Source organism: Scheffersomyces stipitis, chromosome 3 (assembly GCF_000209165.1).
Source record: "Scheffersomyces stipitis CBS 6054 chromosome 3, complete sequence".
Taxonomy (NCBI): Eukaryota; Fungi; Ascomycota; class Pichiomycetes; order Serinales; family Debaryomycetaceae; genus Scheffersomyces; species Scheffersomyces stipitis.
The window spans coordinates 346,185-368,664 of record NC_009043.1 but is presented as its reverse complement, the minus strand read 5'-3'; the positions used below and the strand labels follow the sequence as shown (position 1 = coordinate 368,664).

Below are 22,480 nucleotides of genomic sequence, written 5' to 3'. Positions count from 1 at the left end.
AATAGCCAATACATAGCAGACGGGGGCACCTCGGTCTATCAGTGAAGCAGTCACCCGCGTCCAGATACAGAAATCAAAAATAAATCAAAATAAAATTATTTAATATTATAATTTTAAGAAAATAGAATTGAAAATCTGGCTCTCCTATAGTCTCTACGTCTTCAATATCAACTGGCTAACGCAGCGAAGAATTGCATCTAAGAACGGAAGAAAAAGCTGCTCTTGGACACATTCCCAGTTTTAGACACATTTGAAAAGTTTCAAGATACAGAAAGCCTGCCTCGCGCCAGGAAGCACAGAACAGGAGCATTCTAAGATTGCGAACAGCACATTTTGGCCTTTATTTGCAAACCGAAGAGTTGTCGCTAGCCCCTTTCAGCCCCTATAGTACCCGCGCTCCCCTCCTCAGTGGTCAAACCAGGAGACCAACACACCATCCATTAAGCCGGCTCGTCCCCACTTGCAGGATTTAAGCACTCTGAAGTATTTTTTGCCCCAGGCAGAAAAACCTTCGCCAGAAATTGAGCATAGATTCTAGGAGTTTCCCGTCCGCAGGACTAGCTCCTTTTTCTTGCAGGACAAAGGGTTTGGTTTACGTTATACAGCAGATACATTCTTCCGTTGGAGGTTTTTTCTTCATCTTTAAATCCACATCTACAAAAGATTATTTCTATTTGCCTCTTCTTTTTCCAGGGTGACCACTACAGAATATGACAAACAAGTCTACCACCACGTCGTCGCCGGGCTCTTCTTCATCGTTGGGCTACCGCAAACGACATAGAATCCCAGCTTCGTGCTCCATCTGTCGCAAACGGAAGTCCAAATGTGACCGAGTCAGACCCGTCTGCGGAACATGCAAAAAAAAATCCATAGCCCACCTCTGCTACTACGAGCTGGATAAAGACAACGTAGACGACAGCGGGCTGCTAAACAGCCATGTACACCATCTACCAGAACAGCCCCCAGGCCCACCTCAACATCTCCAACATCCTCCCCCACAATTCTTCCCCCCTCCTCCACATTTCCAGCCAGGAGTGCAACCTCAACTTCAACCACCGCTCCACCAAAACCAGATGGACCAACTCCACCAACACCCCCATAATCCACAACAACCTATTCCACAACAGCATATTCAACCACAGCATATTACAGCACAGCAACCTGCTCCGTCGCAGCCCATACCCCAGCAGTCTATCCAATCACAGCAGCTTCCCCACCTTCAAGCTAACCAAGTGGTAGACTACCAGGGCTATCAGGGAAACGTTAACCTCAAACAGTTGCCCATCCCCCTTTCGAATCCAGCGTATCCTGGATTTCAGGGCCAGGAGCAGGACTCCAACAGTGCGAATAGTGACGTTCATGCCAATGTGAACACTGCGAATGGAGGCACTAGTAACTACGAATATCGTCAACCTCGACAGATTCCTGTTCCTCCATATGTAGCGTCGCCAACTCAGGTACGTCCTGGAATTCCGCCACTACCTGACAATAATGCCAATAATAGCATAACACCAGACAGTGAAAACTTGCCTAATATCACCAATGCGAATATAGGTCCTCCAAATGCTGATTTGGCGAACAGTAATGCTGCTAATAGTAACGCCCCCATAGCTCATGTGGCTGCTTCTAATATCGGAGCTGATGGCATGAGTTCTGGTGTTCTAGCCATGAACAATACGATGAGCTCTATCAATGCCAAGGGCTCCACCAGCTCCACCATGAACAATAATAACAGCGTCTCTCACAAAGACAGTATTGATAACACCAGCAAGAACTCCAATAACGACAACCCTGCAGCTGCTGTTGGTGCTATTAGCCCAGACGCCAATACTAGTAAGAATGCCTACAACATCTCTGCTGTTCCAGCAACTGTTTCTAGTGCCAATTCGGTTTCTGCATTTGCTTATTCTCCAACAGAAAGCAATATTTCTATGAGCTCAGCCAACCCCCCACTGACTCCTGGAAAATTGCCATCATCTTTTTCTAATAATAGACTCGTTTCGATTCCCTTGGGACCCAACTCGTCTCTACAGGTTAATCCTGACGACACCATGAAGGTTTTTTCCAATGCAAGTTACGCACTTAATCTTGAAGGGCCTCTTTGGCAATACCAAGGAGTGTTGTCCTACATTGGTTTAACCAAGAGTGATCCTTTCATCAAGATCATGCGGAACTACGCCATCTTACTCTTCAAGTCTGGTGAAATGGGCAAGTTCATGAAGCTTGAAGCACCTAAAACGAAAAAGAGATCAGCTCCAGGAAGTGCTACTTCTAGTATCCCTGAAACTGGAAGCTTAATCAGCAATAATGGAACAGAAGAGAACACTTCGCCTGGTGCCAAGAAACTGCGAATTGAATCATCTTTGGCTTCAGATTCCATTCATGAATCTCCCGGTTCATATATGTCTGAATGTGATAGCAAAAAAGATGTGGATGTAGACCATGACAACATCCTCGAGGACGACGGCTTGATAACTACTAGAATAGATGTAGTAGAACAGAACAGCACAACTGACAAGGAAGAGGAATCCGAACTTGAATCACGCACTGAAATTAAGACAACTGATCCAGCTATCAAAAAAGAACCAGAAAAGAAAACGCACAAGCGTAAGACAAATCCTCATGCCATTCCGAACATTTTGCCTGGATTAAAATCGCTTTATTCGGGTAAGAAAAATAGAAAGGAGTACTATGAATTGGTAGAAAAAGCCATCATAGGTGTTTTCCCCAGCAAGTTGAATATGTTCATGCTCTTTTGTCGGTTTTTTAAGTACGTCCATCCATTTGCTCCCATTATTGACGAGAATTCTTTAATGATGGATATCACAACATTATTGCAACAGTACCCTTCTTTCAACCACGGGTTTTACGACCAAGTCATCATTGAATCTGACCACGACTTAACGGTGTTGGGTATTTTCCTACTTGTTTTACGCTTGGGGTACATGTCCTTGATTCACAATGATCCAGTAAACAATCTGTACACCAAAGAGGAACAGGGTATGGTCCGTGATATGAGGCGTATCAGCACAGCATCTTATCTCAATGTTGTGGACCTATGTTTGGCAGACGACCTTATCTGTACTAAATCTACTTTCAGAAAAGTTCAAAGTTTGACTCTTCTTTATTTCTTCCGTAAAATGTCTCCAGACGATTGTCACGGTATTGGTGGAACTGACTCTAACATTTTGTTGGGAGTTGCAATAACCCATGCATTTTCTATCGGACTCAACCGGGATCCAACATGCTACGGCTCTCAGGATTTAATTAGTAAAAGAGAGCCATTAATTAGAATCTGGAGGTCTCTTTGGAATTATTTAATTACTTCCGATGTTACATCAGCAATTCACTCGAGTACGCCGTTGAAGGTAGCTTCAACAGACGTTTTTGACGTCAAGTTGCCTCTGTATAGTGAAGATTCAACCGGAACCAAGAACGATACTATCAACAAGCTACATACGATTGTTGAGGGCTATAGAAACATTATTAAAAAGATGAACAACATTCAAGATAAACCAAAAGTTATTGACATTTTGATGGAAACAAACAACTTGGAAAAGATTTTCTTCAGTTTCTTTGGCAAGGATTTCTTCAAGGATTGCATTTGCAAGCCGGCTGCTGTGCCACTGAATGGTACCAGTCATGATATCAATTCCCTCGCACACCAGGAAAGTTACATGAAAGTCATCAAATACTGTTTGTTTATTCAGTTAAGGACAGATCTTTCGTGCATGTATTACATGATTGCCATCCATTATGAAAACGAATACAATGAATCGCAAACACCATCAATGAATGCTGGCATAGAGCTTTTTAAGATCTATATAAAGAGTGTCGTCCAGTTGGTTTACATCATGTCTTATGTCTTGGACAATTCTGTCGAATTGTTCGGCAAGAACTATGATTACGTTTTAACCTCCAACAACGAAAGATGTATCATAAAGACGCATGCTTTCTTGACATCATTCTTTGTTAGATTGTTGCATCACAAAATCGATCTTACCAAGAAGGTTGCATCTGATCCAACTCTCCAGCCAAGATTAGAAATTTTGGACACATTATTCATGATGGTGTTGATAGAAGCCGAATTTTTCGTTGGAAACTTCAGAAAGTTGAGTAAGAATTACATTAATTCATACAAGTTGTATGTGATGACGTATTTTGTTTTGAAGCAATGTATGGATAACCCAATGGCTTTCTTCGAAGCCACGATGTACAATCCAAAGTTTTTCCACGAAGGTACCAATATGCTTGAATTTTTTACCAATGGTGAGTTGACTTATTTGTGTAAATTGTGTCAAGAATTCAGAGGTGCTAAAGAAGAACAACTGAAAAAGAAAACCTCTACCCGTCCACCTACTAATCCTTCCAAGGAGCATTTCAAGTATCCAGCACCACTAAATAATGTGGATGTGCCCATCTCGTTTGACCCTTCCAAGTTTTTGGCCAACAATTCTAGGATATCTAATCCCATTAATGCCGGGTCAGGTAGAGTGTTTGCAATGGGAGCATCACCCTCAATACCAAGGTCGGCAATGTCTAGTAATGCGCTGGCGATTAGTTCCAATTTGCAGCAGTCGCCAGGAGACCTTAGTTCTTTTTCACATCTGACACCAGAGTTTGGCTATTTCAGCAACGGGCACATTAGTACGGAAGACCTCTTGAAGTTGTTCGAAATGTATGGAGACTTGGACCATTTTGATGTCTAGATTTAGTATGTACTATATAATGACAATAAAAACTGTAACAATAGATACCCAGTTTCTGGTTATGTGGGTAGTTGATAAAAACAAATTGGCTGTGTTTCCCAGCCTTCCAATTCGAGAGATTTACTGGAGATACTACACTGGACATACATTTTACACTAGTTGGTTCTGTATGATCCTACTATCCTGACGTGGTTAGCGAGTTAGCCGCACAAATGATATCCTTCCGATCTCGGATCGAGATGATTACATATTTCTTTTTGGTCATTTGGCCTCAAGATGGAAGAGTATTTTCAGAGCATTTTCAGGTATTTTTGCAATCAAATTGTGCGCCGAACATTTTATCACTTGGAATTTCCCAAAACAGACGCAATCCCGGCGATGGTAATTTCATGTTCATTTATTGGTCAAGTAATCAGAATCGCTCGTAGATAAATGTCCGCAAAAAGTACCGTAAACCATGGAATCGGGGTCTAGCCTGTAGTACAGTGGAGATAGACCGGGGTCCAATATCGAAGCCAAGGCAACCAAATAGTTGCAGCAATATAAAAAGGAGAGCTGCAGAAGTCCAGTCTGTTTGCGAAAAAAACGGTTACCGAGAGTTCTCCCTATTGTGACTCTTCTATTGATAATTTGCCGCGGCTGGTCTCTGAAGCGTCGTTACTAATCTCTTCTCATAAAGCGTATAATCTACATATATAACAAACCAACCTTGCTATATCTTTGCTGGCCATTTTGAAGTAAGGATACAATTCTACAATCACGTATTCAAAGTTCAATCACACAAAATTTTGGAAATTTCAATTTTCACTAGTCCAATTTCCAAATTCAATTACCCATTTTGCATATCGAACTCACCAGACATTGCACATTTCACTGATCCGGCAGTCTACACTCAATAACCGTTATTGTTATTGTGGATCACGAGTCGCAAACTGTTCAATTTTCACTGCTCACTATTTCTGCCTACTGGAGCTTATTAATATTGCTTGACCAGTTGCTATCAGGTCGCATTTATATTTAGACTCTTTTTTCGAACCATACAATTTTTCAATTTATTCACTATTTGAAAACTATTGACTTCTACTGAACATAGCCAACATGGTAGACGACGCCCAGGCCCGCAAACGAAACCGGTTGTCGCTCAGCTGCAATTACTGCAAAAAGAGGAAAGTCAAGTGTGATCGTGGTAGACCTTGTTCTTCTTGTGTGCGGTACAATGTAGCCAATCTCTGTGAATACTCGGACCCTATATGGCTGGAGCCGGTGGCCATAACCGGTAATGCCGCCATGGCGGCCACCTCCAATCAAAACTCACGAAAATCCCCTCAATCACATAGCCTTTCTGCTTTCCACGTCAACGGTAGCAGCAATAGTCCGCATACGTCATCTCATTCTCACAGCTCGAACTTGCCGTCTTTTTCTGTGCAACGTTTCCATCCACCAGCAGCTTCTACCAAACCGCCACAGGCAAATGGAGGTGTTCAAACCTCTTTCCACGTGCCGCCACCTGGCCCTTCGAATCACTCCGGAAACCATTCTTCACGAGGTACAGCTAGCCACCAAGATCCCTCTCTGGCAGCTCCGGCTGTGCAATCTGAGTTGGAAACGCTCAAAAACAAAATCAAGGAAATCGAGGCCTCGCTCAAGCCACAGTCATCGCAACATAATCACAATCAACATAATCACAATCTTGTGGATCATAGTCACAATTCACGAAGTGTTCATACTTCAACAAACTCATTCTCATCTCAGCCATCTCTATCTACAGCAAACGGTAATGTCCATAACAGAACTTCTCCAGAAGGCTCACTTTCTTCGGCTTCTTCTAATTCATCGGCCAATGCTATACCATATTCGTACTTATCTGGTTCTAGACCTACCGGTGGAAATGGGAATCTTCCAATTCAGCTTCCACCTCTTCAGTGGACTCATAATGCAGACCGTCCAGATGTAGACTATACCGGAAGACCTCAATATGTCAACAGATACGTTTTAAAGTTTGAGGACTTCAAGTATAATCCAGACAAAAACCCTACGTTCATTGGGATAAATCCCTTTTCTGCTGATGACGACTTGATCAATTTATACGAAGGCTATACACCTATTCATATCCGAGACGCCTCCAGACGAATGAATTACGGTCCATTTGCTTGGCTTTCGATAATGAAAAAGGATCCTGGTCTTTTGTCTCTCTGGAAATTCATGATGTCTAAAAAGCATGAAAGACATCTTGCCATTCAGAGATTGGCAAGAACCGCACCAGCTCCGGAATTGGGACTATTACCCGAAAAGGAACCAGAGCAGACTTCAGCTCCTGCCGATTCTCCCAAAGGTGCCGACGACCAAGAAAAGATCTTCCGAGAAAAGGCTATAGACAGGGATGGTTTCAATGACTTGAGATTGTACGGAAATGTGGCTAAGGCGAGTGACACCAGTGGTAACCTGAAGGAGAAGATCCACTCTGGAGGATACTCAAAGGTTGAATTACATAATCCAAAGGCTCACCAAAAAACCCAAATGAACAAACTGGGTATAGCGCTTGGTCTAACTATGTATGAGGGACAGATTGGCAGAGAGTTAGAGTTGATTGAGAAAATTAAAATGATCTTACCCAAACAAAAAGTGATCTGGAAGTTGATCAACAAGTTCTTCAAGAGTGTCTATCCTTACATGCCATTCATAGATGAGAACTATTTCAAGTTGGAGATGGCTAGAATCCTTGGTCCAGAAGCTTACTCTGATAGTCGCTTGGGAGACTTGAAGATCGAGAAGAGATTAGACTTGGCTCAGATTGGAATATTGTTGATCATCCTCAGAATCTCCTATTTGTCTCTTTTCTCCAACAGAAGAGCTGTAAACCAAAATAACTTGAATTCTAACGATCCAGCCCCACCTGCTATTGAGATGAAGTATCTATTGTCTAATCCAATCAATATAGATGTCATAGACGTAGCCCAGTTGTGTCTTGACCAATTCGAATTGTTGCGTAAATCCAGTTTGGTTATCTTGCAATGTGCCTATTTCATGAGGTTGTATCATATGTTTTCTCCTGAAGATGGTGATGGAGCCGACGGTGGAGACTCACAGATATTTAATGGAATGTTAGTACAAATGGCTTATTCCATGGGTATCAACAGAGAACCGGATACCTTTCCAGATATCTGTAATGACGAGAAGGTTAACAATCTTGGTAGAAAGATTTGGTTCTTTTTGATTATCAACGATTTGATCCAGGCTTACCAATACGGCAACCCCTTGACTATCAGAGAGAAATACTACGATACCAAGTTACCATACTATAAAAAGGGTAACGAAAATATTTCAGATGTGTCTATGGAACAGCATGTCATCAGTACATTTGCCTATTTTGAAAAGTACTACTATAGGTTGACAGCTATTCTTGATATCTGCTTGGATATCAGGAAGAAGGTGAAGGTTTCACAATTGTCAAACTTGATGGGTGACTTTGAACATCATTTAAATGATCATTATGGAACATTGCGATACTTCTTGGTGCCATTCCAACAGGACAATTACGTTTACCCTTTCCTCAAGACAATGAAGTGTAAGAACTATATCAACATGAAAGGCTTTTTACTCACCATATATTTCCACATGTACCTTTATTACGAAAGTAAGAAGAAGACCGACTTTGCCTACTTCTATGTCAAAAAGATATTTGCGACAACGTGTGGTGAGTTTGTTCCTTCTTTCTTCCCTTTGATCACGAACAACTATATCAACTTTGGTGAAACGGCAGACTTGATCTTGAACCCCACCATTGAGAGTATGATTCACAAGACTACGCAGATGAACTTTGCGATTTTGGTGAGACTAAATTCGACCATTTATCGTATGAAGCACAATGCAAATCATGGCTTAAATTTGAGAGACAACTTTGGCTACAAGTTGAAATTTGCCAAATTATGTAAGCTTTCTAAAATTTTGGAGAAGATTATCAAGTTCTGTATAGCTGCGATGTCCAGATTGAGTCAGCGTTACTACTATGCCTGGCGTGTTACCAAGGCACATACTTTCTTGTTGAAGATGATTATTGGTGAAGAATTCTACAAGTATTGCCAGGATGATGAGCAGATAATCTTCTTAGACTTGAGCAATGATCAGCTCAATGAATTGACAGAAATTTGTGAAGTCACATTGAAGAAGTTCGGCAAGACTAAGATCTTCCATGCAGCAAGTGAATTGTTTGACGATATCAACAATGAAGATATTGAAGCTCCAGTTCTTGATGGAGCCAACTCTCGTGTCAGTGTTTCTTCTACCCCACAAGCTGCTTTTGATGGTACTAATGGTTCAGAACCAAATGCAGCCCATATGGCTGGAGTCATAAATGTTCCATCATCAGTTGATTCCATAGGCAGTGCAGATATGGATGATTTCCAATTTATTGAAAATGTTGAAATCGATAAATTGTGGTACCAAATGGCTTCCATCAAGAACGAAAACAATAACAACTCCAACAGCAATACCAATACCAACAACAATAGCACTGGCAAGGCTACGGGATCAGCAGGGTTGTTCAACTTTGGCCTCAACGTTGTTTCTGGAAGCTCTGCGCAGGACGATGGGCCCTTCAAGTTACCTGGACAGAAAGCCAGTGTTGTTGATCCTAACCCTGCTGAAGGCGGTTCTACTGGTTATACCCCTATGAACTTGTCTATTCCGACTCCTTTGATGAATCCCTTGAGTCCAGAGAGTTTGAACACAAATTCAGGAGGGCAGCCATCTAACGCTGCTGCTGAAGAGGAGTTGACAACGGCAGATTTTTACTCCATCGATATTTTCAACAATTTACCTATTGACCAGTTACTTGGTTTCCGTGACGAAGTAGATGAAAGTTGGTAGAAATAAGTACCATAGACATAAGATTAAGAAGAGTATCAATATCTGTATATTACTGTATCTATGTAATTAGAAAAGGATGTTCTTCCTTGAGAGGCCAACAAAAGTAGAAGTATCCTCTTTATTTTGTTCTAACAAGCAGTGTGTCTCAGATTTTGCATCCATAGCTTGTGAGAGGGTTCCAAAAATGTGACATGGCCGGGTAACTGCCTTGCAGAATTGAGAAAAATTTTCGTTGACTGCTATATAAGGCTCGCATTTCCTCTTCAACTTTTAAGAAATAACTTCCTCTTCTCATTATAGACTATTTCCATTTTTGAGATTATAGCTCTACCTAGTAGGAAACTCTTCTTCAAGGTGTGGTAACGTTTTGCCGTGATGTGCACTAGTCGATAGATTTGTAATCCTCTCTGTCTGACATTACGGCCTTGAATGAGAGTTTTCTAAGTAAATTAATAGTTACTGAAAAGTGTTCCATACCAGGTTTTAAGTGACGACAAAACGCTGTGCACCAGTCTGAGTACTCATACGCATGACAGACCCAGTATACCCAAATTTCTGATAATTCCTATAGAACACTTTTTGGTGTAGTAACTTTATATAATGAATGACGTAGAACCACTTAAAGAATCTCTCGTGTGTTTTACTCTGTAGAGCACTCTGATATTAGAGGATACAGTGTAAATTTTACTCTATTGAGCGGAAGTCACGGATTACAATTATCATTCTAAAGTATCCCATGAACTGAGAGAACTGCCTTTGCAAGGAGAAGTACTTCTTCAACGTGGACATGAGTCTTCGCCAGGCACGATTCGCGCGTTCAACTTGAATCTTGCAAGGGTTGGCTGGCTTAGGTTCACTAGCAGAAAGAGTATATTTTATATTATGAGCCCCAAGCAAACTACGTAACACATTACAAGCACACAATTTCTGATTGACCGCGACTTGATTGTAATCCAAGCCAACAGGATCAAATTTCAGAGCAATAGGTTGAACGGTTCTACATTCATTGGCTTTACGTTCTCCAACACTACATTGTGAGCACATCGTCTAGGTGGGGATACGAGGCAACCGTCCACGCAATTAAAGGCCCAATTCCGACAGTCATTAAATACTCCAAGAAAACAGATACGCAAGCCAGGCACCAGATTGAAATGTTGCAGTTGCAGCTTGACTACCGCAAAGGGATAAATTGTGGAGGTTTATCGTCGTTAACGAATTAATTAATGCTCACTTAATTAATGTACACGCCAATTACGCGCTTTTATGAATATATTAGCGACGAAGGGATTAACATCTTTGGAGTCCATATCGGGATATTTCGATGCTGGAACACCTGTGTCATGTTGACATTGACTTTATTTTTAAGGAGAATTGCAGTGTGTTACTGGCATTTGTCGGAATGGGGTAAATAGCAGTGGTACGTAACAGTCGATACACGAATTTTGGACATTCGAAGCTCGTGTGCTGGGCCGCAAATGTCTGCAATATTCCAACCTTGCCTCACTGTTCATTTCCACCTTGTCCATGATGTTGAACACCGTTGCATAGTAGGCCTGGAAGTTAGAATTTCAGGGTTCGTAGTGAAACCGTTGTTTCAAAACGTCAACTTGCAGAGCCTTGCACATCGTAGCATAGACGGTCCGGTTTCACATGAGAAATCGGCTGACCATGTAAAATGCTATACAGACTCGCCTAGGTATACCATGGCAAGTCTATGTGTTCCAACAATGATTCCAATGTAGTGGAAGAATTCTTTTAGGAAAAAAGGATGTAGTTTGTCAATGCAACCACGACAGTTTATGTCCCAGGGGTTCAGAGCTCACAATAGAGATGGAACCCTGTTTCAGGGTGTAAGGGAAGTTTGTATTGTCGAATGCTCGAAACAATTTCAACAATCAAAGCAGTGCTTGAAACAATTGCAAGAAGGAGACTGGCTCATGAACTGCAATCAGTATTCAGGCGGCTATTACAATTGCTCTAGAGACAATTGAATATTGTTGCAAAATAAGTATGCGCCAGCCTCGAAAAAAATTTTGCTAGCCGCTGAAGGAATAAGCGCTTCGAAGCAGAAGGAGCCAATCGCAAATAGCAACAAGGTTGCAACAAAGTGGCAACAAAGTGGCAACAAAGTCAAACCACAATCGATAACTTATTAATAGAACATTGCCTGTGGTGCACTGCTCCGTCGTTGCAATACTGAAACGCTGTGTGGAGCTTTTCTAGCCTTGTTCCACAGTGTGACAGAAGTGAAACAAGGCCCAGACGCCAAATCGTCAAACATACTGTACACTTCCCAGAAACACGCTCGACCTTGTTTTAGCTGCGTCTAGTCCTGCGAAGGAGAGCCTTCCTGCACTACAGTAAATAAACTGTTTCTCGCGTGTTTATAGAGGCTTGTGCTGTTAAACTGGAGTATGGCGTTGTCAAGCCGAAGGGATGAGAGACACGGTCTGGTCTAACATTATTTTTTCGACTTTTCATCACTGGCAAATATTTTTTGGCTATGATACGTTCTCACTTTGCGATTTGATGCAAATCGCGTATCTAATTATCCCCAAAGGAGTAGAGCATGTACCTGGAAAATATTTCAATACCAGCATGGTGATGCAAGTGGATTTTTTTTTTTGGTTTGTTTGGTTTCATAGTTGTTCTAGTACAATCAGGCCTCCTGTAATAGGCATCACTTTAGGTGAAGAAATATATATATATGGCAGGATTCACCCATGTTTTCAGTATCGCCTCAATCTACTTTTTACCCAGATCACCATCTCATTCTATCATTACCTTATCATTGCAGTGACATTCTTTCACTAGGTTCACCTCATACATTTGGTTGATACCTCCTACTACATCTAGACACTATTCACATATATTCCAAAATGGTTTCCACTATTGACTTGAAGGCATTGAACATCTTCCTCAACACGCCAATCTCACAGGACATGGTCCACAAGATCGTGGTTTCTACCTTACAGGTGATTCCATGCAAGGACACCAAGACTACCTACGTCGATGCTAACACTGAGAAGCCTTTACCTTCATTGATGACTTTCTTGACCAGATTGGTCAGATACACCAATGTCTACACTGGAACCTTGATGGCTACGCTTGTGTACTTGAACCGTCTCAAGTCCAAGTTGCCCAAAAATGCACAAGGTTTGCCTTGCACCAGACACAGAATTCTTCTCAGCTGCTTGATCTTGTCTTCCAAGTTCCACAACGACTCGTCTCCAAAGAACGTTCACTGGGCCAAGTACACTGATGGTTTATTCACCGCCAAGGACATCAATCTCATGGAAAGACAATTGCTTTTCTTGTTGAACTGGGACATGAAAATCACCAACTCCGAGATGATCCAGGCCACTAGCAGCTTCTTGGAAAACATCAAGTACGACTTGATCAAGTCTGCCAAGATGAGAAAGTACTTGAGCAAGCAAAGGAAGGAAGCCGAAGAGAAGCAACAGCAAAATCAACAGCAGTACTTGTCTGTGGACTCATCCGCCTCTACCGCTTCTTCCCCTTCTTCCTCGAGAGCTTCTTCAATCTCTCCAGTGACCGGCAACTCTTCTTTGTTGTCTCCTATCACTATGGCAAGATCACCAAGAGACAGTATCTCCAGCAGATCGTCTTCTACTTCGGTTTCTTCATTTCAATCTACAAACTTGCATCCCAAGGCTCACTACAGACAAGATTCCACGTCTTCTATTTCTTCGGTCAATTCTACAGCTTCTTTATTGGACTCGGGTTCCATGTACAGCTGTACTACACCTAACAAGAGAGTTTCTCCTCGTGGTTCTGTTTCTGACGACGTCGATCCCATAATTGAGATGACGGCATTGAAGGAAGAACACGAGTTGAACAAGTTCTTGAAGAAATTGAACAATAGCCACGGTCAACAACAGATGAACTACGCATACAACTATTAAGACTTCTACAACGGCCACCTACTACATTCGCTTTACACTCGTTTTTACACATACACTGGGTTCTGATTTATTGGTTTTTCACTTCTCTCAAAATAGGTTACTTTACAATTTATAGATTTACGGCGTTCAATAACACAATGGATAATAATTTAGAATGTAGTTGTATCACCTCGCCACGGTCCACATCGAGTTCGTATATGCCATTGACTTTTTCAGATCTGGATTGATTATGGAGTTGCCTCGGGAGAAAAATATTTTGCAATCGCGCATCTGCAAGGAACGGTTTTTCAGGAGGCGAAATTTCATCGGCGTGTCTCAATCTGTGAGCTTGAGCCTTGAGTCTATCTGAGATGAGCTCAACAGTCAATTCTCGGAGCCACCTAGACTAAAGTGGACATAGCGTGAATCAAATTGTAAATGGAGGCCGCATCACGCGTGGAGCTGGCTAGAATTAGTCTCGTTGTGGCAGTAGGCGACGTTAAAGGCGAACTAAAGGTAAATTGATGTGATCTGATGAGATGCGAACACTGTGAAAAATTGCTGAGAGGTGATCCGGCAATAAAAGTCACAGGAAAGTGTTTAATAATGATGTTTCAAATATGACACAGGAACTGGCGAAGAGGCGGTTACAAAAAAGTATGTGCCATGAACTGACGAGTGTTTCTACAGTCCGCCGAGGGTATGGAGAAGAATGCTACAAATGTTGGATACGCAAAGGCAAAGTAGCTCTACAAATGCCGATGGATACAAGTATTTACGAAACCAACTACAAAACTTTTACAAAACTTTTACAAAACTTGTAAAATGTCACAGTATACAAGTCTATGCTGGATTTGATCTGGTGGTGATCTGATACTTTTTCACAGAAGGCTGTGCATGACAGTATTTTTGAAAATCAAACTATAGTTCGAAGATCGCCCCAAGTCTCGAGGAGTCCGGAGGAGATTATGAACATTCGTCTAGGCAGAGTCACGTGTGAGTGTCCAGATAAGGCACGAAAGCACTGTATAGACGAAGTTGCCTGATAAGCATGGCTGGGTAGGAGATTACAAGGAGTGAAAGAAGTAATGTAATTAACGTGCAATAAACGGCTATCTGCAACATGAAGTCTGGGCTGTACCGGGTTTCAACTATAACGCAATGCTAGAAAGGCTCAGTAGGCGACTAAAATGGCATTCATGTCTGCCAGCACTTAAGAATTATCGAACCAGAACTATGGGGAGCATCAGATCCACTGAAAAAGCACAATCTCCACTATAATTGCGAAATACATGCAATCCAAAATTGGGTTATCTCTTGCGTAGTCATATACTTTCTCGTTACGTTCCTTGTAGTTTTTCTCGTATCAATACTATTTTGTGTAAATTGAGTTCAATAAGTGCTTCAGTATATGTCTCTATATAGAAATATCTTCTACCAATCTGCTAATTTTGTCACCACCAATAGATTCGAGCTGATGTTCTCCTTGGACTGAGAAGCTGGACCACAAGTTTTGTGGTAAACCGCGCTATTAATCATACCCCCGCGTACGCATCCGTGCGCAGATTTACCCCGGCAAAAAGAAAAGGATTGCACAATTTACTGAAGCGGTGCACTTTCTGTGCGAGTTTGTTCTCCACTCTTTTTCTTAAATCCAGATAGCCAAGCACCTGATTCATAGATAACTATTGCACCATATACCATCTCAGCTACAAGACAAACCCATAACTCACCCTCAGCAGTCTATACACTAATTACACTGTTCTCATTCTTTCATACTTTCCACTATCTGTACGATCTGTACGTTGGTTGACCCCAATAGCTAATCCTACTATGGCAATCAAGTTTGTTCCCAGACTAGGCCTTAGCCGAGCCCAGAACTCCCTATCTATGTGCCACAGTGCTTCGACTCAAGTACGAGCCTTTTCAAATACAAGACAGCTTTGCAAGGACGAGAAGTCCAAACAGCTCCTCAAGAATTTGGGGCTTTCGCTTCAAAAGGGTAACATCAAGTCGGAGGAAACGGACCGAGAGCCGAGCTCGGAGGATCCAATTCCAACTTCAACAGCTTCTGCTTCAGCAACTACAACAGCACAGAATTCTGTAGCAACACAGCAGAATGCAACATCATCAACAACCACAACGTCAACAACAGCATCTTCGCCTTCTTCATCTTCATCTACTGTGGCTTCACAAGTAACTGCTACTCCATCAGAACCACTCATACCTCCAGTCCATTCGTCCAAAGACGACATACTTCCTCCTTACTACGCCTCGGAACAGCAGGAAAACCTCAACAAGCTCAATGACCTTTACGACACCATCTCTCACATGACTGTTGACGATCTTCGCATCCAACAGAATCTCGACCAGGGCAGACAGCTCTTTTCGTTCAACTCGCAGCATTGCCTCAACCGAAAGGAAATCATCCGCAATCTTCCCGACGAGCTCGACTTGTTCAACCCAGAAGAGTTGCGCAAAATAGAGTCTATTTACGATAAGTTGGGCAAACTCGATGGCGATAAAACTGTGCAGTTCAAATACTTCAAGAGATACTTGCGTAAATACGACGATCCTATCACAGTACTCATCCAGCAGTTCAACGGAATATCGAAGAAGTTCAAGCTCTTGCGTAGAAAAGAAATCGACAATTTGTCGCTTGCTCCTGGAGCATATCTCTACAACGAGAATTTGTTCAACTTGCCATACAATGTTGTCGGTTTTGACCGCAGCATCTCTGGCTTACCATTGAGAAATGGCAAACACCGCTTAGTGGACCGGTGCTATCCCCAGGAGTTTGTGGAAGATTTGCAAATGTACCGGACCAAGATTCCAATCCACAAACGGGATCTTGACTTCATCGAAATGGACGAAAACTCGACCAATGTAGACCCAAGCAAGATTTTAAAGAGTAACCAGCTAGCCAACAAAGAGCTTAGCGGAAATATTAATGGCAACGAGTTGAGTAAACCAGACCAGATCAACAATTATCTTAACAGCATCTACCATCAATTGGAGGTTCCCAAGAACTCCATTCTAATAGACTCTGTGGACAACTACAATTCGCTTGATCTTCACAACGATGTAGTAATCAGGATAGAGAACGAGGTGTTGTTAATGAAAAAGACGTTGCAGCACGAAATCGAATCACATATGAAGTCGTCATTGAATTCGCGTTTTCTCATGTATAGCAACCAGGAGTTGAAACATAACCAATTCAAGTTGTGTGAGACCCACTCCACCAACTCTGTCAATTCTTCTTCGTTGCTTATCATTAACTACCATCTCAAGGAGTTCTCTATGATTCCCAACTACTCCATTATCTTAAACTCGATCAGACAACAGAACAAACTCAGAAACCACTTGTACAAGATCTTCTTGATTAACTTGGAAGACCAGATCGACACCTTGTTCCGTATCAAGTACTACAATGATCGGGACATGAACAAGTTCATGAAACGGATTGTTCAAAATATCGGGAATGTGATCAAGTTTAAGTTGCTCAAGCTCTTCAAACCATTGTACGTCAAGGGAGACTATGACGCTGTCATCTACAACCCTTACTTGAACAAATCCAACTGCTTCAAGAGAGTCTACTGGTTGAATAGCAGTGCTCGCAGATTTGATGTTGAGATCAAGAACAGGAAGACAATATTGAGGAAGGGAGGATTGATGTTGAAGTGGAAGAAGTTTGACAACTTGATTGAGTATTAGACGTCAACATAGAAAACACGGAGTATATATGGGTATATACTAGATTGTATTTAGTCTTAATTTATTGTGAGAGAAATATTGTAGAGTATATGTATTTATATTTCCCTTGTGTTTCCTTAAGGTCTGTATTGTTCTGCATTATTCCTATAAGTATGATAGATATCCGTGGTCAGTACTCTGTAGTTGGTATAGTTTATGGGATTAGAATGCTTACAGAACTTACACTAAATGAAAGTGCAATAACTCCACTAATATCTAAAATTAGGAAAAGGAAAAAAATACTAGAATTCATAGTTTATACTCTACACATACTTCATTTCTTTGGCACTAACAGCCAATAGAATTGAAGTGGTTGTTTCTTTCACCATTCATACTCTTCATCTCGTAATCTTGCACTAGTTAATGCTCCATAGTTAACGTCTCATAGCTAACCTCCATACTAAATCTCATTAATGTCGTGCGCCGGTTCAATATAACCAATGAAAAATTTCCAGTCTCTAGAACTAACATTATCTTCTCTTCACCAATTCTCCCAAGACACCACCATGGCTTACAAGAAAGTGGGTCCTCCACCCAAGAACCTTCCGCCTTTGCCCCGGTTGAAGATCAGAAAGCCGATCGTATCCAAAGCCACTAACCAGTGTTTTGTGTTGATGTCTTCTTTGTTGAACTGCTGGGCTTCCAACGGAGAAGGTGCTTTACAATGCAATGTATTTGAAAAGGACTTGAAGAGTTGCATGGAGACCCACAAACCGGAATCTGACCGTTTAAGCACAATTAACTACCACGCTTCGAGATTGTATCCAAAATTGAGAGGTAAGGTTCACGATTAAATCCTTAAACTGATCGAGATCCAGGTCCATTAAAGTCTAGAGGACCCTCCTGTAAATAAGAAGGTTGCTAGGCAAGAGTTCAGGGGTTGAATAACAGAATACTTAAGAACATTTTAAAAGCATCTTGAGAAACTTTTGAATGTATATGAAGAATTTGAGAGTTCTTGATCTTGTTAAGTTTGAACTGATTCCCATGCGAATTTTAAGAGCTTTGGAACGAACATCTTTCAACTTTGCAACGATTTCTTTGACTTCAACTGAACTTTCCAATGTCTAACGGCTTCCTTCATCAAACACCTTTCTTCACGATTTCATTATCATTATTGTACATATACTCATGAGCAGCTTCCTATCATTATTAATTATTAGAAATAGTAATACATACCAGAAACGAATAATAAATCGTAGTTACTGAGTCGAGCACAACTCTAATGCCACTGAAGGTACGAGTATACAACTTTCTAACTTTGTTAGCTCCACTAGAGTTGTAGTATGTAAGAGGAATTGATGTTTTCACGTGACCCATACACTCAACTACAACAACAAAATAGACATGCCACTCTCTCTATTTTACTTTTCCTTCTTATTCCTCCACACTGACATCTAACTGCTCTATTTTCTTCTTCGTTTCGACTCTATCTCTTTATCATAAGACCCATCTTTTGTGTTTCACTCCTAGCCCACCTCGTATAGCCATAATCTTAGCTCGGTCTCTACGCAGTCTTTTTTTTCTGAGACTCCTTTTCTCTAAATCACACTATCTGAAAGCATGTCTTGTTCTTTTGTAGAAGATAGTTTGTTAGTTTTGTTTACCTGCTCTGTTTGCCTGTGATACTCTTCCAGAACGTCTGGTCGTCGTTGCTCAGTCAGCTTTCATAGTCGTTGTAGGCACACTCGTGCCTTAGTCTAATCATACAAACCTCAATCCACAAGTTGACACATTACACTCGTTGACAAGCAGGTCTTGTCTACAGAAATCACAGAGAAGGACTTGGCATATCTGGTTGACAGAACCAAGCTGTTTCATTGATTCCTTTCATTCTTATCCTTGCTTTCATTTCGTGCGCTCGTTAAGACAGTATCTAAAACAGAGATATACATCATAAATCTTTACCAATATCAACATCATCATTATAGAAAGAGTCCTTCAAGCTCATCGAATTCATTCATTACTATCCATTTTTGATATCATAGCTCGTCATTAATCGTTGCAGCCTTTATATTAATATACCATGAGTTCATTTTTCATACTACAGTGTCTAGTGATAGTACTATCGTTGCTACGATGGACAGACGCGGGATTTGTTCAGTCACAGCTGTGCTCTTCTGATCTAAAAGGATACCTTCTCGAACCATTTATCATCGATGTTGCACTAGACGAAGTACACAAAAAACTCAAGTTCTTGATCAACTCCCAGGTCAAATACTACCCCAACATGTCAGATACAGACATTATGATATCAGATGTCAACTATACCACAAACAGGTATACCACCTTCCACATAGAAGTTGACTTTATGGGCAAGACTTTCATAAAAGAAAACAAACGGTTTTGTGACGTCTTGGCCGTCAAAAACACTACTGATTTCATGAACAGTCCCAGATTTCCACAACCCCCGGCCCCAGAAACAGCACCCTACCAACCAGCTTCTGATAAATACAATAGTACCATAAATGCTAAAAGAGGTGTGTTCGCAAAAAGAGAAGATATTGAAAATCCCCTGTTGGCTATAAATGGCACTTTCTTCAACACTTCTCTTCCAGAAACAGATGCCAAATTCAGTGACTCGTGGCTGGAATACTTCACTACTAACAACGAGACCATCGAACGTTTATTTTCGAACAGCACCGGATCATTAGTTCAATGTCCATTATATGTCAACGACTCTATCGTTTTCTACTATGAAGCAGATATTAGTCTGCATTTCCACACCTTGGGCTCGTATTCAGTCCGATTTTCTGTGGTTTCCAATGATTTGAGCTCACAACTCATCGGCTGCAACAAGGTTTACGTAACTCCAGTACAGCCAGATAGTATAAGCGGAGTTTTGCTCTTGGGAATACTCATGTTCCTCTTGGTAACTGCCATCTTGAACATCCTCATTGTAGTCTACTCATCGTACCAAGAGTCGTCTAATCCGTTCTTATTCAAGGCTTCCACGATCTGTAATGAAGAGTTGTTGAAACAGTTGGATACCACAGTGCCTGGAATTATTATGTATCTTCAGTTTGCACTATTTATTGGTGGTCTAGATCTACAATATCCTGGCTTCTACCAGCCCTTGATTGGCCAGATAAGATGGTGTGCCTTGTTAGGGGTCTCCATATTGCATCGTAGTGTCCCAGAAACGGTCACAAGAATGGACAACATCTATCTGACGATGAACACCGGAGGTTTGAAGAGTTTGACGTTGTTCACATCTGACAAATCCATTCTCAACAATTGGCCGAACTTCATCTTATGTCTCATAATAGTTGTGGGAATAATCATTGCCATACAGCAATCATTCTTGGTGCTCAAAATTTTATTCTCTTGCATTGCAAAGAAATTCAACATCAAAAAAAATTGCCGTAAACCAGATAGCGATCAGATTAATTTCACATTCAAGAAGAACTTGTACTTCATAGTAGGACAAGCTCTCGATGCCTTTTTGATTATCTTTGGTTTTCCATTCTTGGTGTTTACTTCATTTATGTTCACCAGTGCTGGTGACATCAGAAATAAGAACAAACAGTACCCTAGCATTACAGCATTGACAAATATCTCCTTCTCTAATTCTTCTTCTTATGATCAGCTAATTATCCCCACTGATCGTAGCAAAATATTGCAAACTAATAACATTACAGTTGCTGGAGTCAATGTGACTTCATTTTTAGATCCGTCATTGAATTTTACAAATGTGACAACTACTATTCCTAATTCCAGCGATTGGAGTACTGTTGCACTGGTCAGTTTGGCAATCGGTTCTATTCTTTTCGCATTATGGGTTGGACTAGTGGGCTACTTTACGTTCAACTACTTGATTTCCTTCAAAAAGTTTGGTCTAGTTCGCAGCAAAAAGATTTCTAAATTGTACACTTCGATGAAGACCATTTTGTTGTGGTCTTTCTTCTACAACCACTACCATCCTAATAAGGTTTATTATGTCATAATAGATATATGGTCTGTCTTGTTGAAGCTGTTGGTTATCGGGCTACTCCAGGATCATGGTAGTATCCAAGTAGCTTGTTTGATCATACTCGAGTTCCTTGACTTAGTACTCTTGTTCACAATACGCCCGTATTTCGTGAAATTGAGTTGGGTGTCTTCAAAATCGTTTTTGCCTCTTGCAAGAGTTTTTGTCACCATCCTCTGCATTCCTTACATCAGGCCATTACAGTTGAGTGAAGCTAGTAGGACCTACGTTGCATATGTCCAGCTATTGATTCATTTGGTTGTTGCGATTGTTTTTCTCATTCAGCTCTTCTACAGTTTCACCAAGACAATCATTTCCATTATTAGACACCATCGTGAGAAAAAGGAAGGTTCCTATAATAGCAAATTGGCTAGCACTGAAAGTAAAGATGAATTTGATATGGAGTTTGAATATCATCCGGTTGATATTCAGTTAAAGCCGTCGTTGTTTCCTACAATTGATATTACCAGTGATAATTCATTCGTAGCACCAAAGACAGTCCGTCCATCATATGGTGTTCCGCTTGTTGGAACCAAAGAACCTAAGAGTCTAAGTTCGACTATCTATGATTTCGCATTCAACCATTCTTCTAATAATGTCAAGCCTCTAGAAGTTGACGATGAGGAAGATGATGATAAATTTTACTACAGAGCTAGAAACGATCTTCAGTCTAATACAGCCTTTAAAGATAGCCAAATAGCTCCTGAAAAAGTTAAGCTCAAAAGGCACTTTTCGGAGAAGACATTGTTGAACAAGATCAATGAATCTGAAGATCGGGACTTATCAACAAATTACGAAGATTCTCCGAATTTCTCAGATACTGACCTACAATCCTTTGCTAAAGAACAACAGTTCTCCAACTTGCGGAAGGAAAGAAACGACTACAAAGTTCGTGAAGGTGATCAGATCTATAAAAAGTACTTTATTGATGACTCCATAGATCCCGAAGTGAAGGCTTTGTGGGACTCCAGACCTAACTGGGGCGGATCTACTCAAACTTCAAGTTCTGATGATAACCAGCCACAACAGGTTGGTGATGAGAAGTTGAGCAGCTTCTTTGATAAGGTAAAACTTTTCACGAACAAGCTCCTTAGGCGGAACGCCCCAGAGGCCAAGCAGTCAGGATTTCAAGTATTAAGACCAAGACAATTGGTAATTAAGACCCTTAGTGAAGTCCATGTACTAGAAGCCACTGAAAGCAACACTAGCAGTCACAGCAACACGTCTAGTAACGGAAGTAGCTCATCGTCACCTATGTGTTCTGCTCGAAGTGTGCT

The 22,480-nt window shown here is 41.2% G+C and overlaps 5 protein-coding genes across 5 annotated transcripts; all 5 read left to right on the top strand. All coding sequences in view use genetic code 12, as the record gives it.

Moving 5' to 3' along the window:
• Nucleotides 1-764: 764 nt before the first annotated feature.
• Nucleotides 765-4,709, top strand: HAP4 (positive regulator of cytochrome C genes CYC1 and CYC7; the record flags this gene model as incomplete). The annotated part of the gene is made up of 4 exons (XM_001383662.1): nucleotides 765-1,276; nucleotides 1,817-2,262; nucleotides 2,320-4,438; nucleotides 4,529-4,709. Coding segments are annotated over 4 exons (3,258 nt in total), but the record flags the coding sequence as incomplete, so codon positions are not given.
• A 1,014-nt stretch (nucleotides 4,710-5,723) lies between these two features.
• Nucleotides 5,724-9,664, top strand: FST1 (Fungal specific transcription factor). Its single transcript, XM_001383661.1, has 5 exons — nucleotides 5,724-5,985; nucleotides 6,262-6,401; nucleotides 6,708-7,134; nucleotides 7,177-8,907; nucleotides 8,965-9,664. The coding sequence occupies exons 1-5, from the start codon at nucleotides 5,808-5,810 to the stop codon at nucleotides 9,573-9,575; spliced, it is 3,087 nt and encodes a 1,028-aa protein (XP_001383698.2). The 5' UTR covers nucleotides 5,724-5,807; the 3' UTR covers nucleotides 9,576-9,664.
• Nucleotides 9,665-12,454: 2,790 nt separating this feature from the next.
• On the top strand, nucleotides 12,455-13,006 carry PICST_44323 (predicted protein; the record flags this gene model as incomplete). The annotated part of the gene is made up of 1 exon (XM_001383660.1): nucleotides 12,455-13,006. A coding segment is annotated over one exon (552 nt), but the record flags the coding sequence as incomplete, so codon positions are not given.
• Nucleotides 13,007-15,775: 2,769 nt separating this feature from the next.
• PICST_18155 (predicted protein) lies at nucleotides 15,776-17,080 on the top strand (the record flags this gene model as incomplete). The annotated part of the gene is made up of 1 exon (XM_001383659.1): nucleotides 15,776-17,080. A coding segment is annotated over one exon (1,305 nt), but the record flags the coding sequence as incomplete, so codon positions are not given.
• A 2,179-nt stretch (nucleotides 17,081-19,259) lies between these two features.
• Nucleotides 19,260-22,181, top strand: PICST_58006 (predicted protein; the record flags this gene model as incomplete). Its single annotated transcript, XM_001383658.1, is given in 3 exon segments — nucleotides 19,260-21,623; nucleotides 21,636-21,701; nucleotides 21,807-22,181. Coding segments are annotated over 3 exon segments (2,805 nt in total), but the record flags the coding sequence as incomplete, so codon positions are not given.
• Between the last annotated feature and the right edge of the window lie 299 nt (nucleotides 22,182-22,480).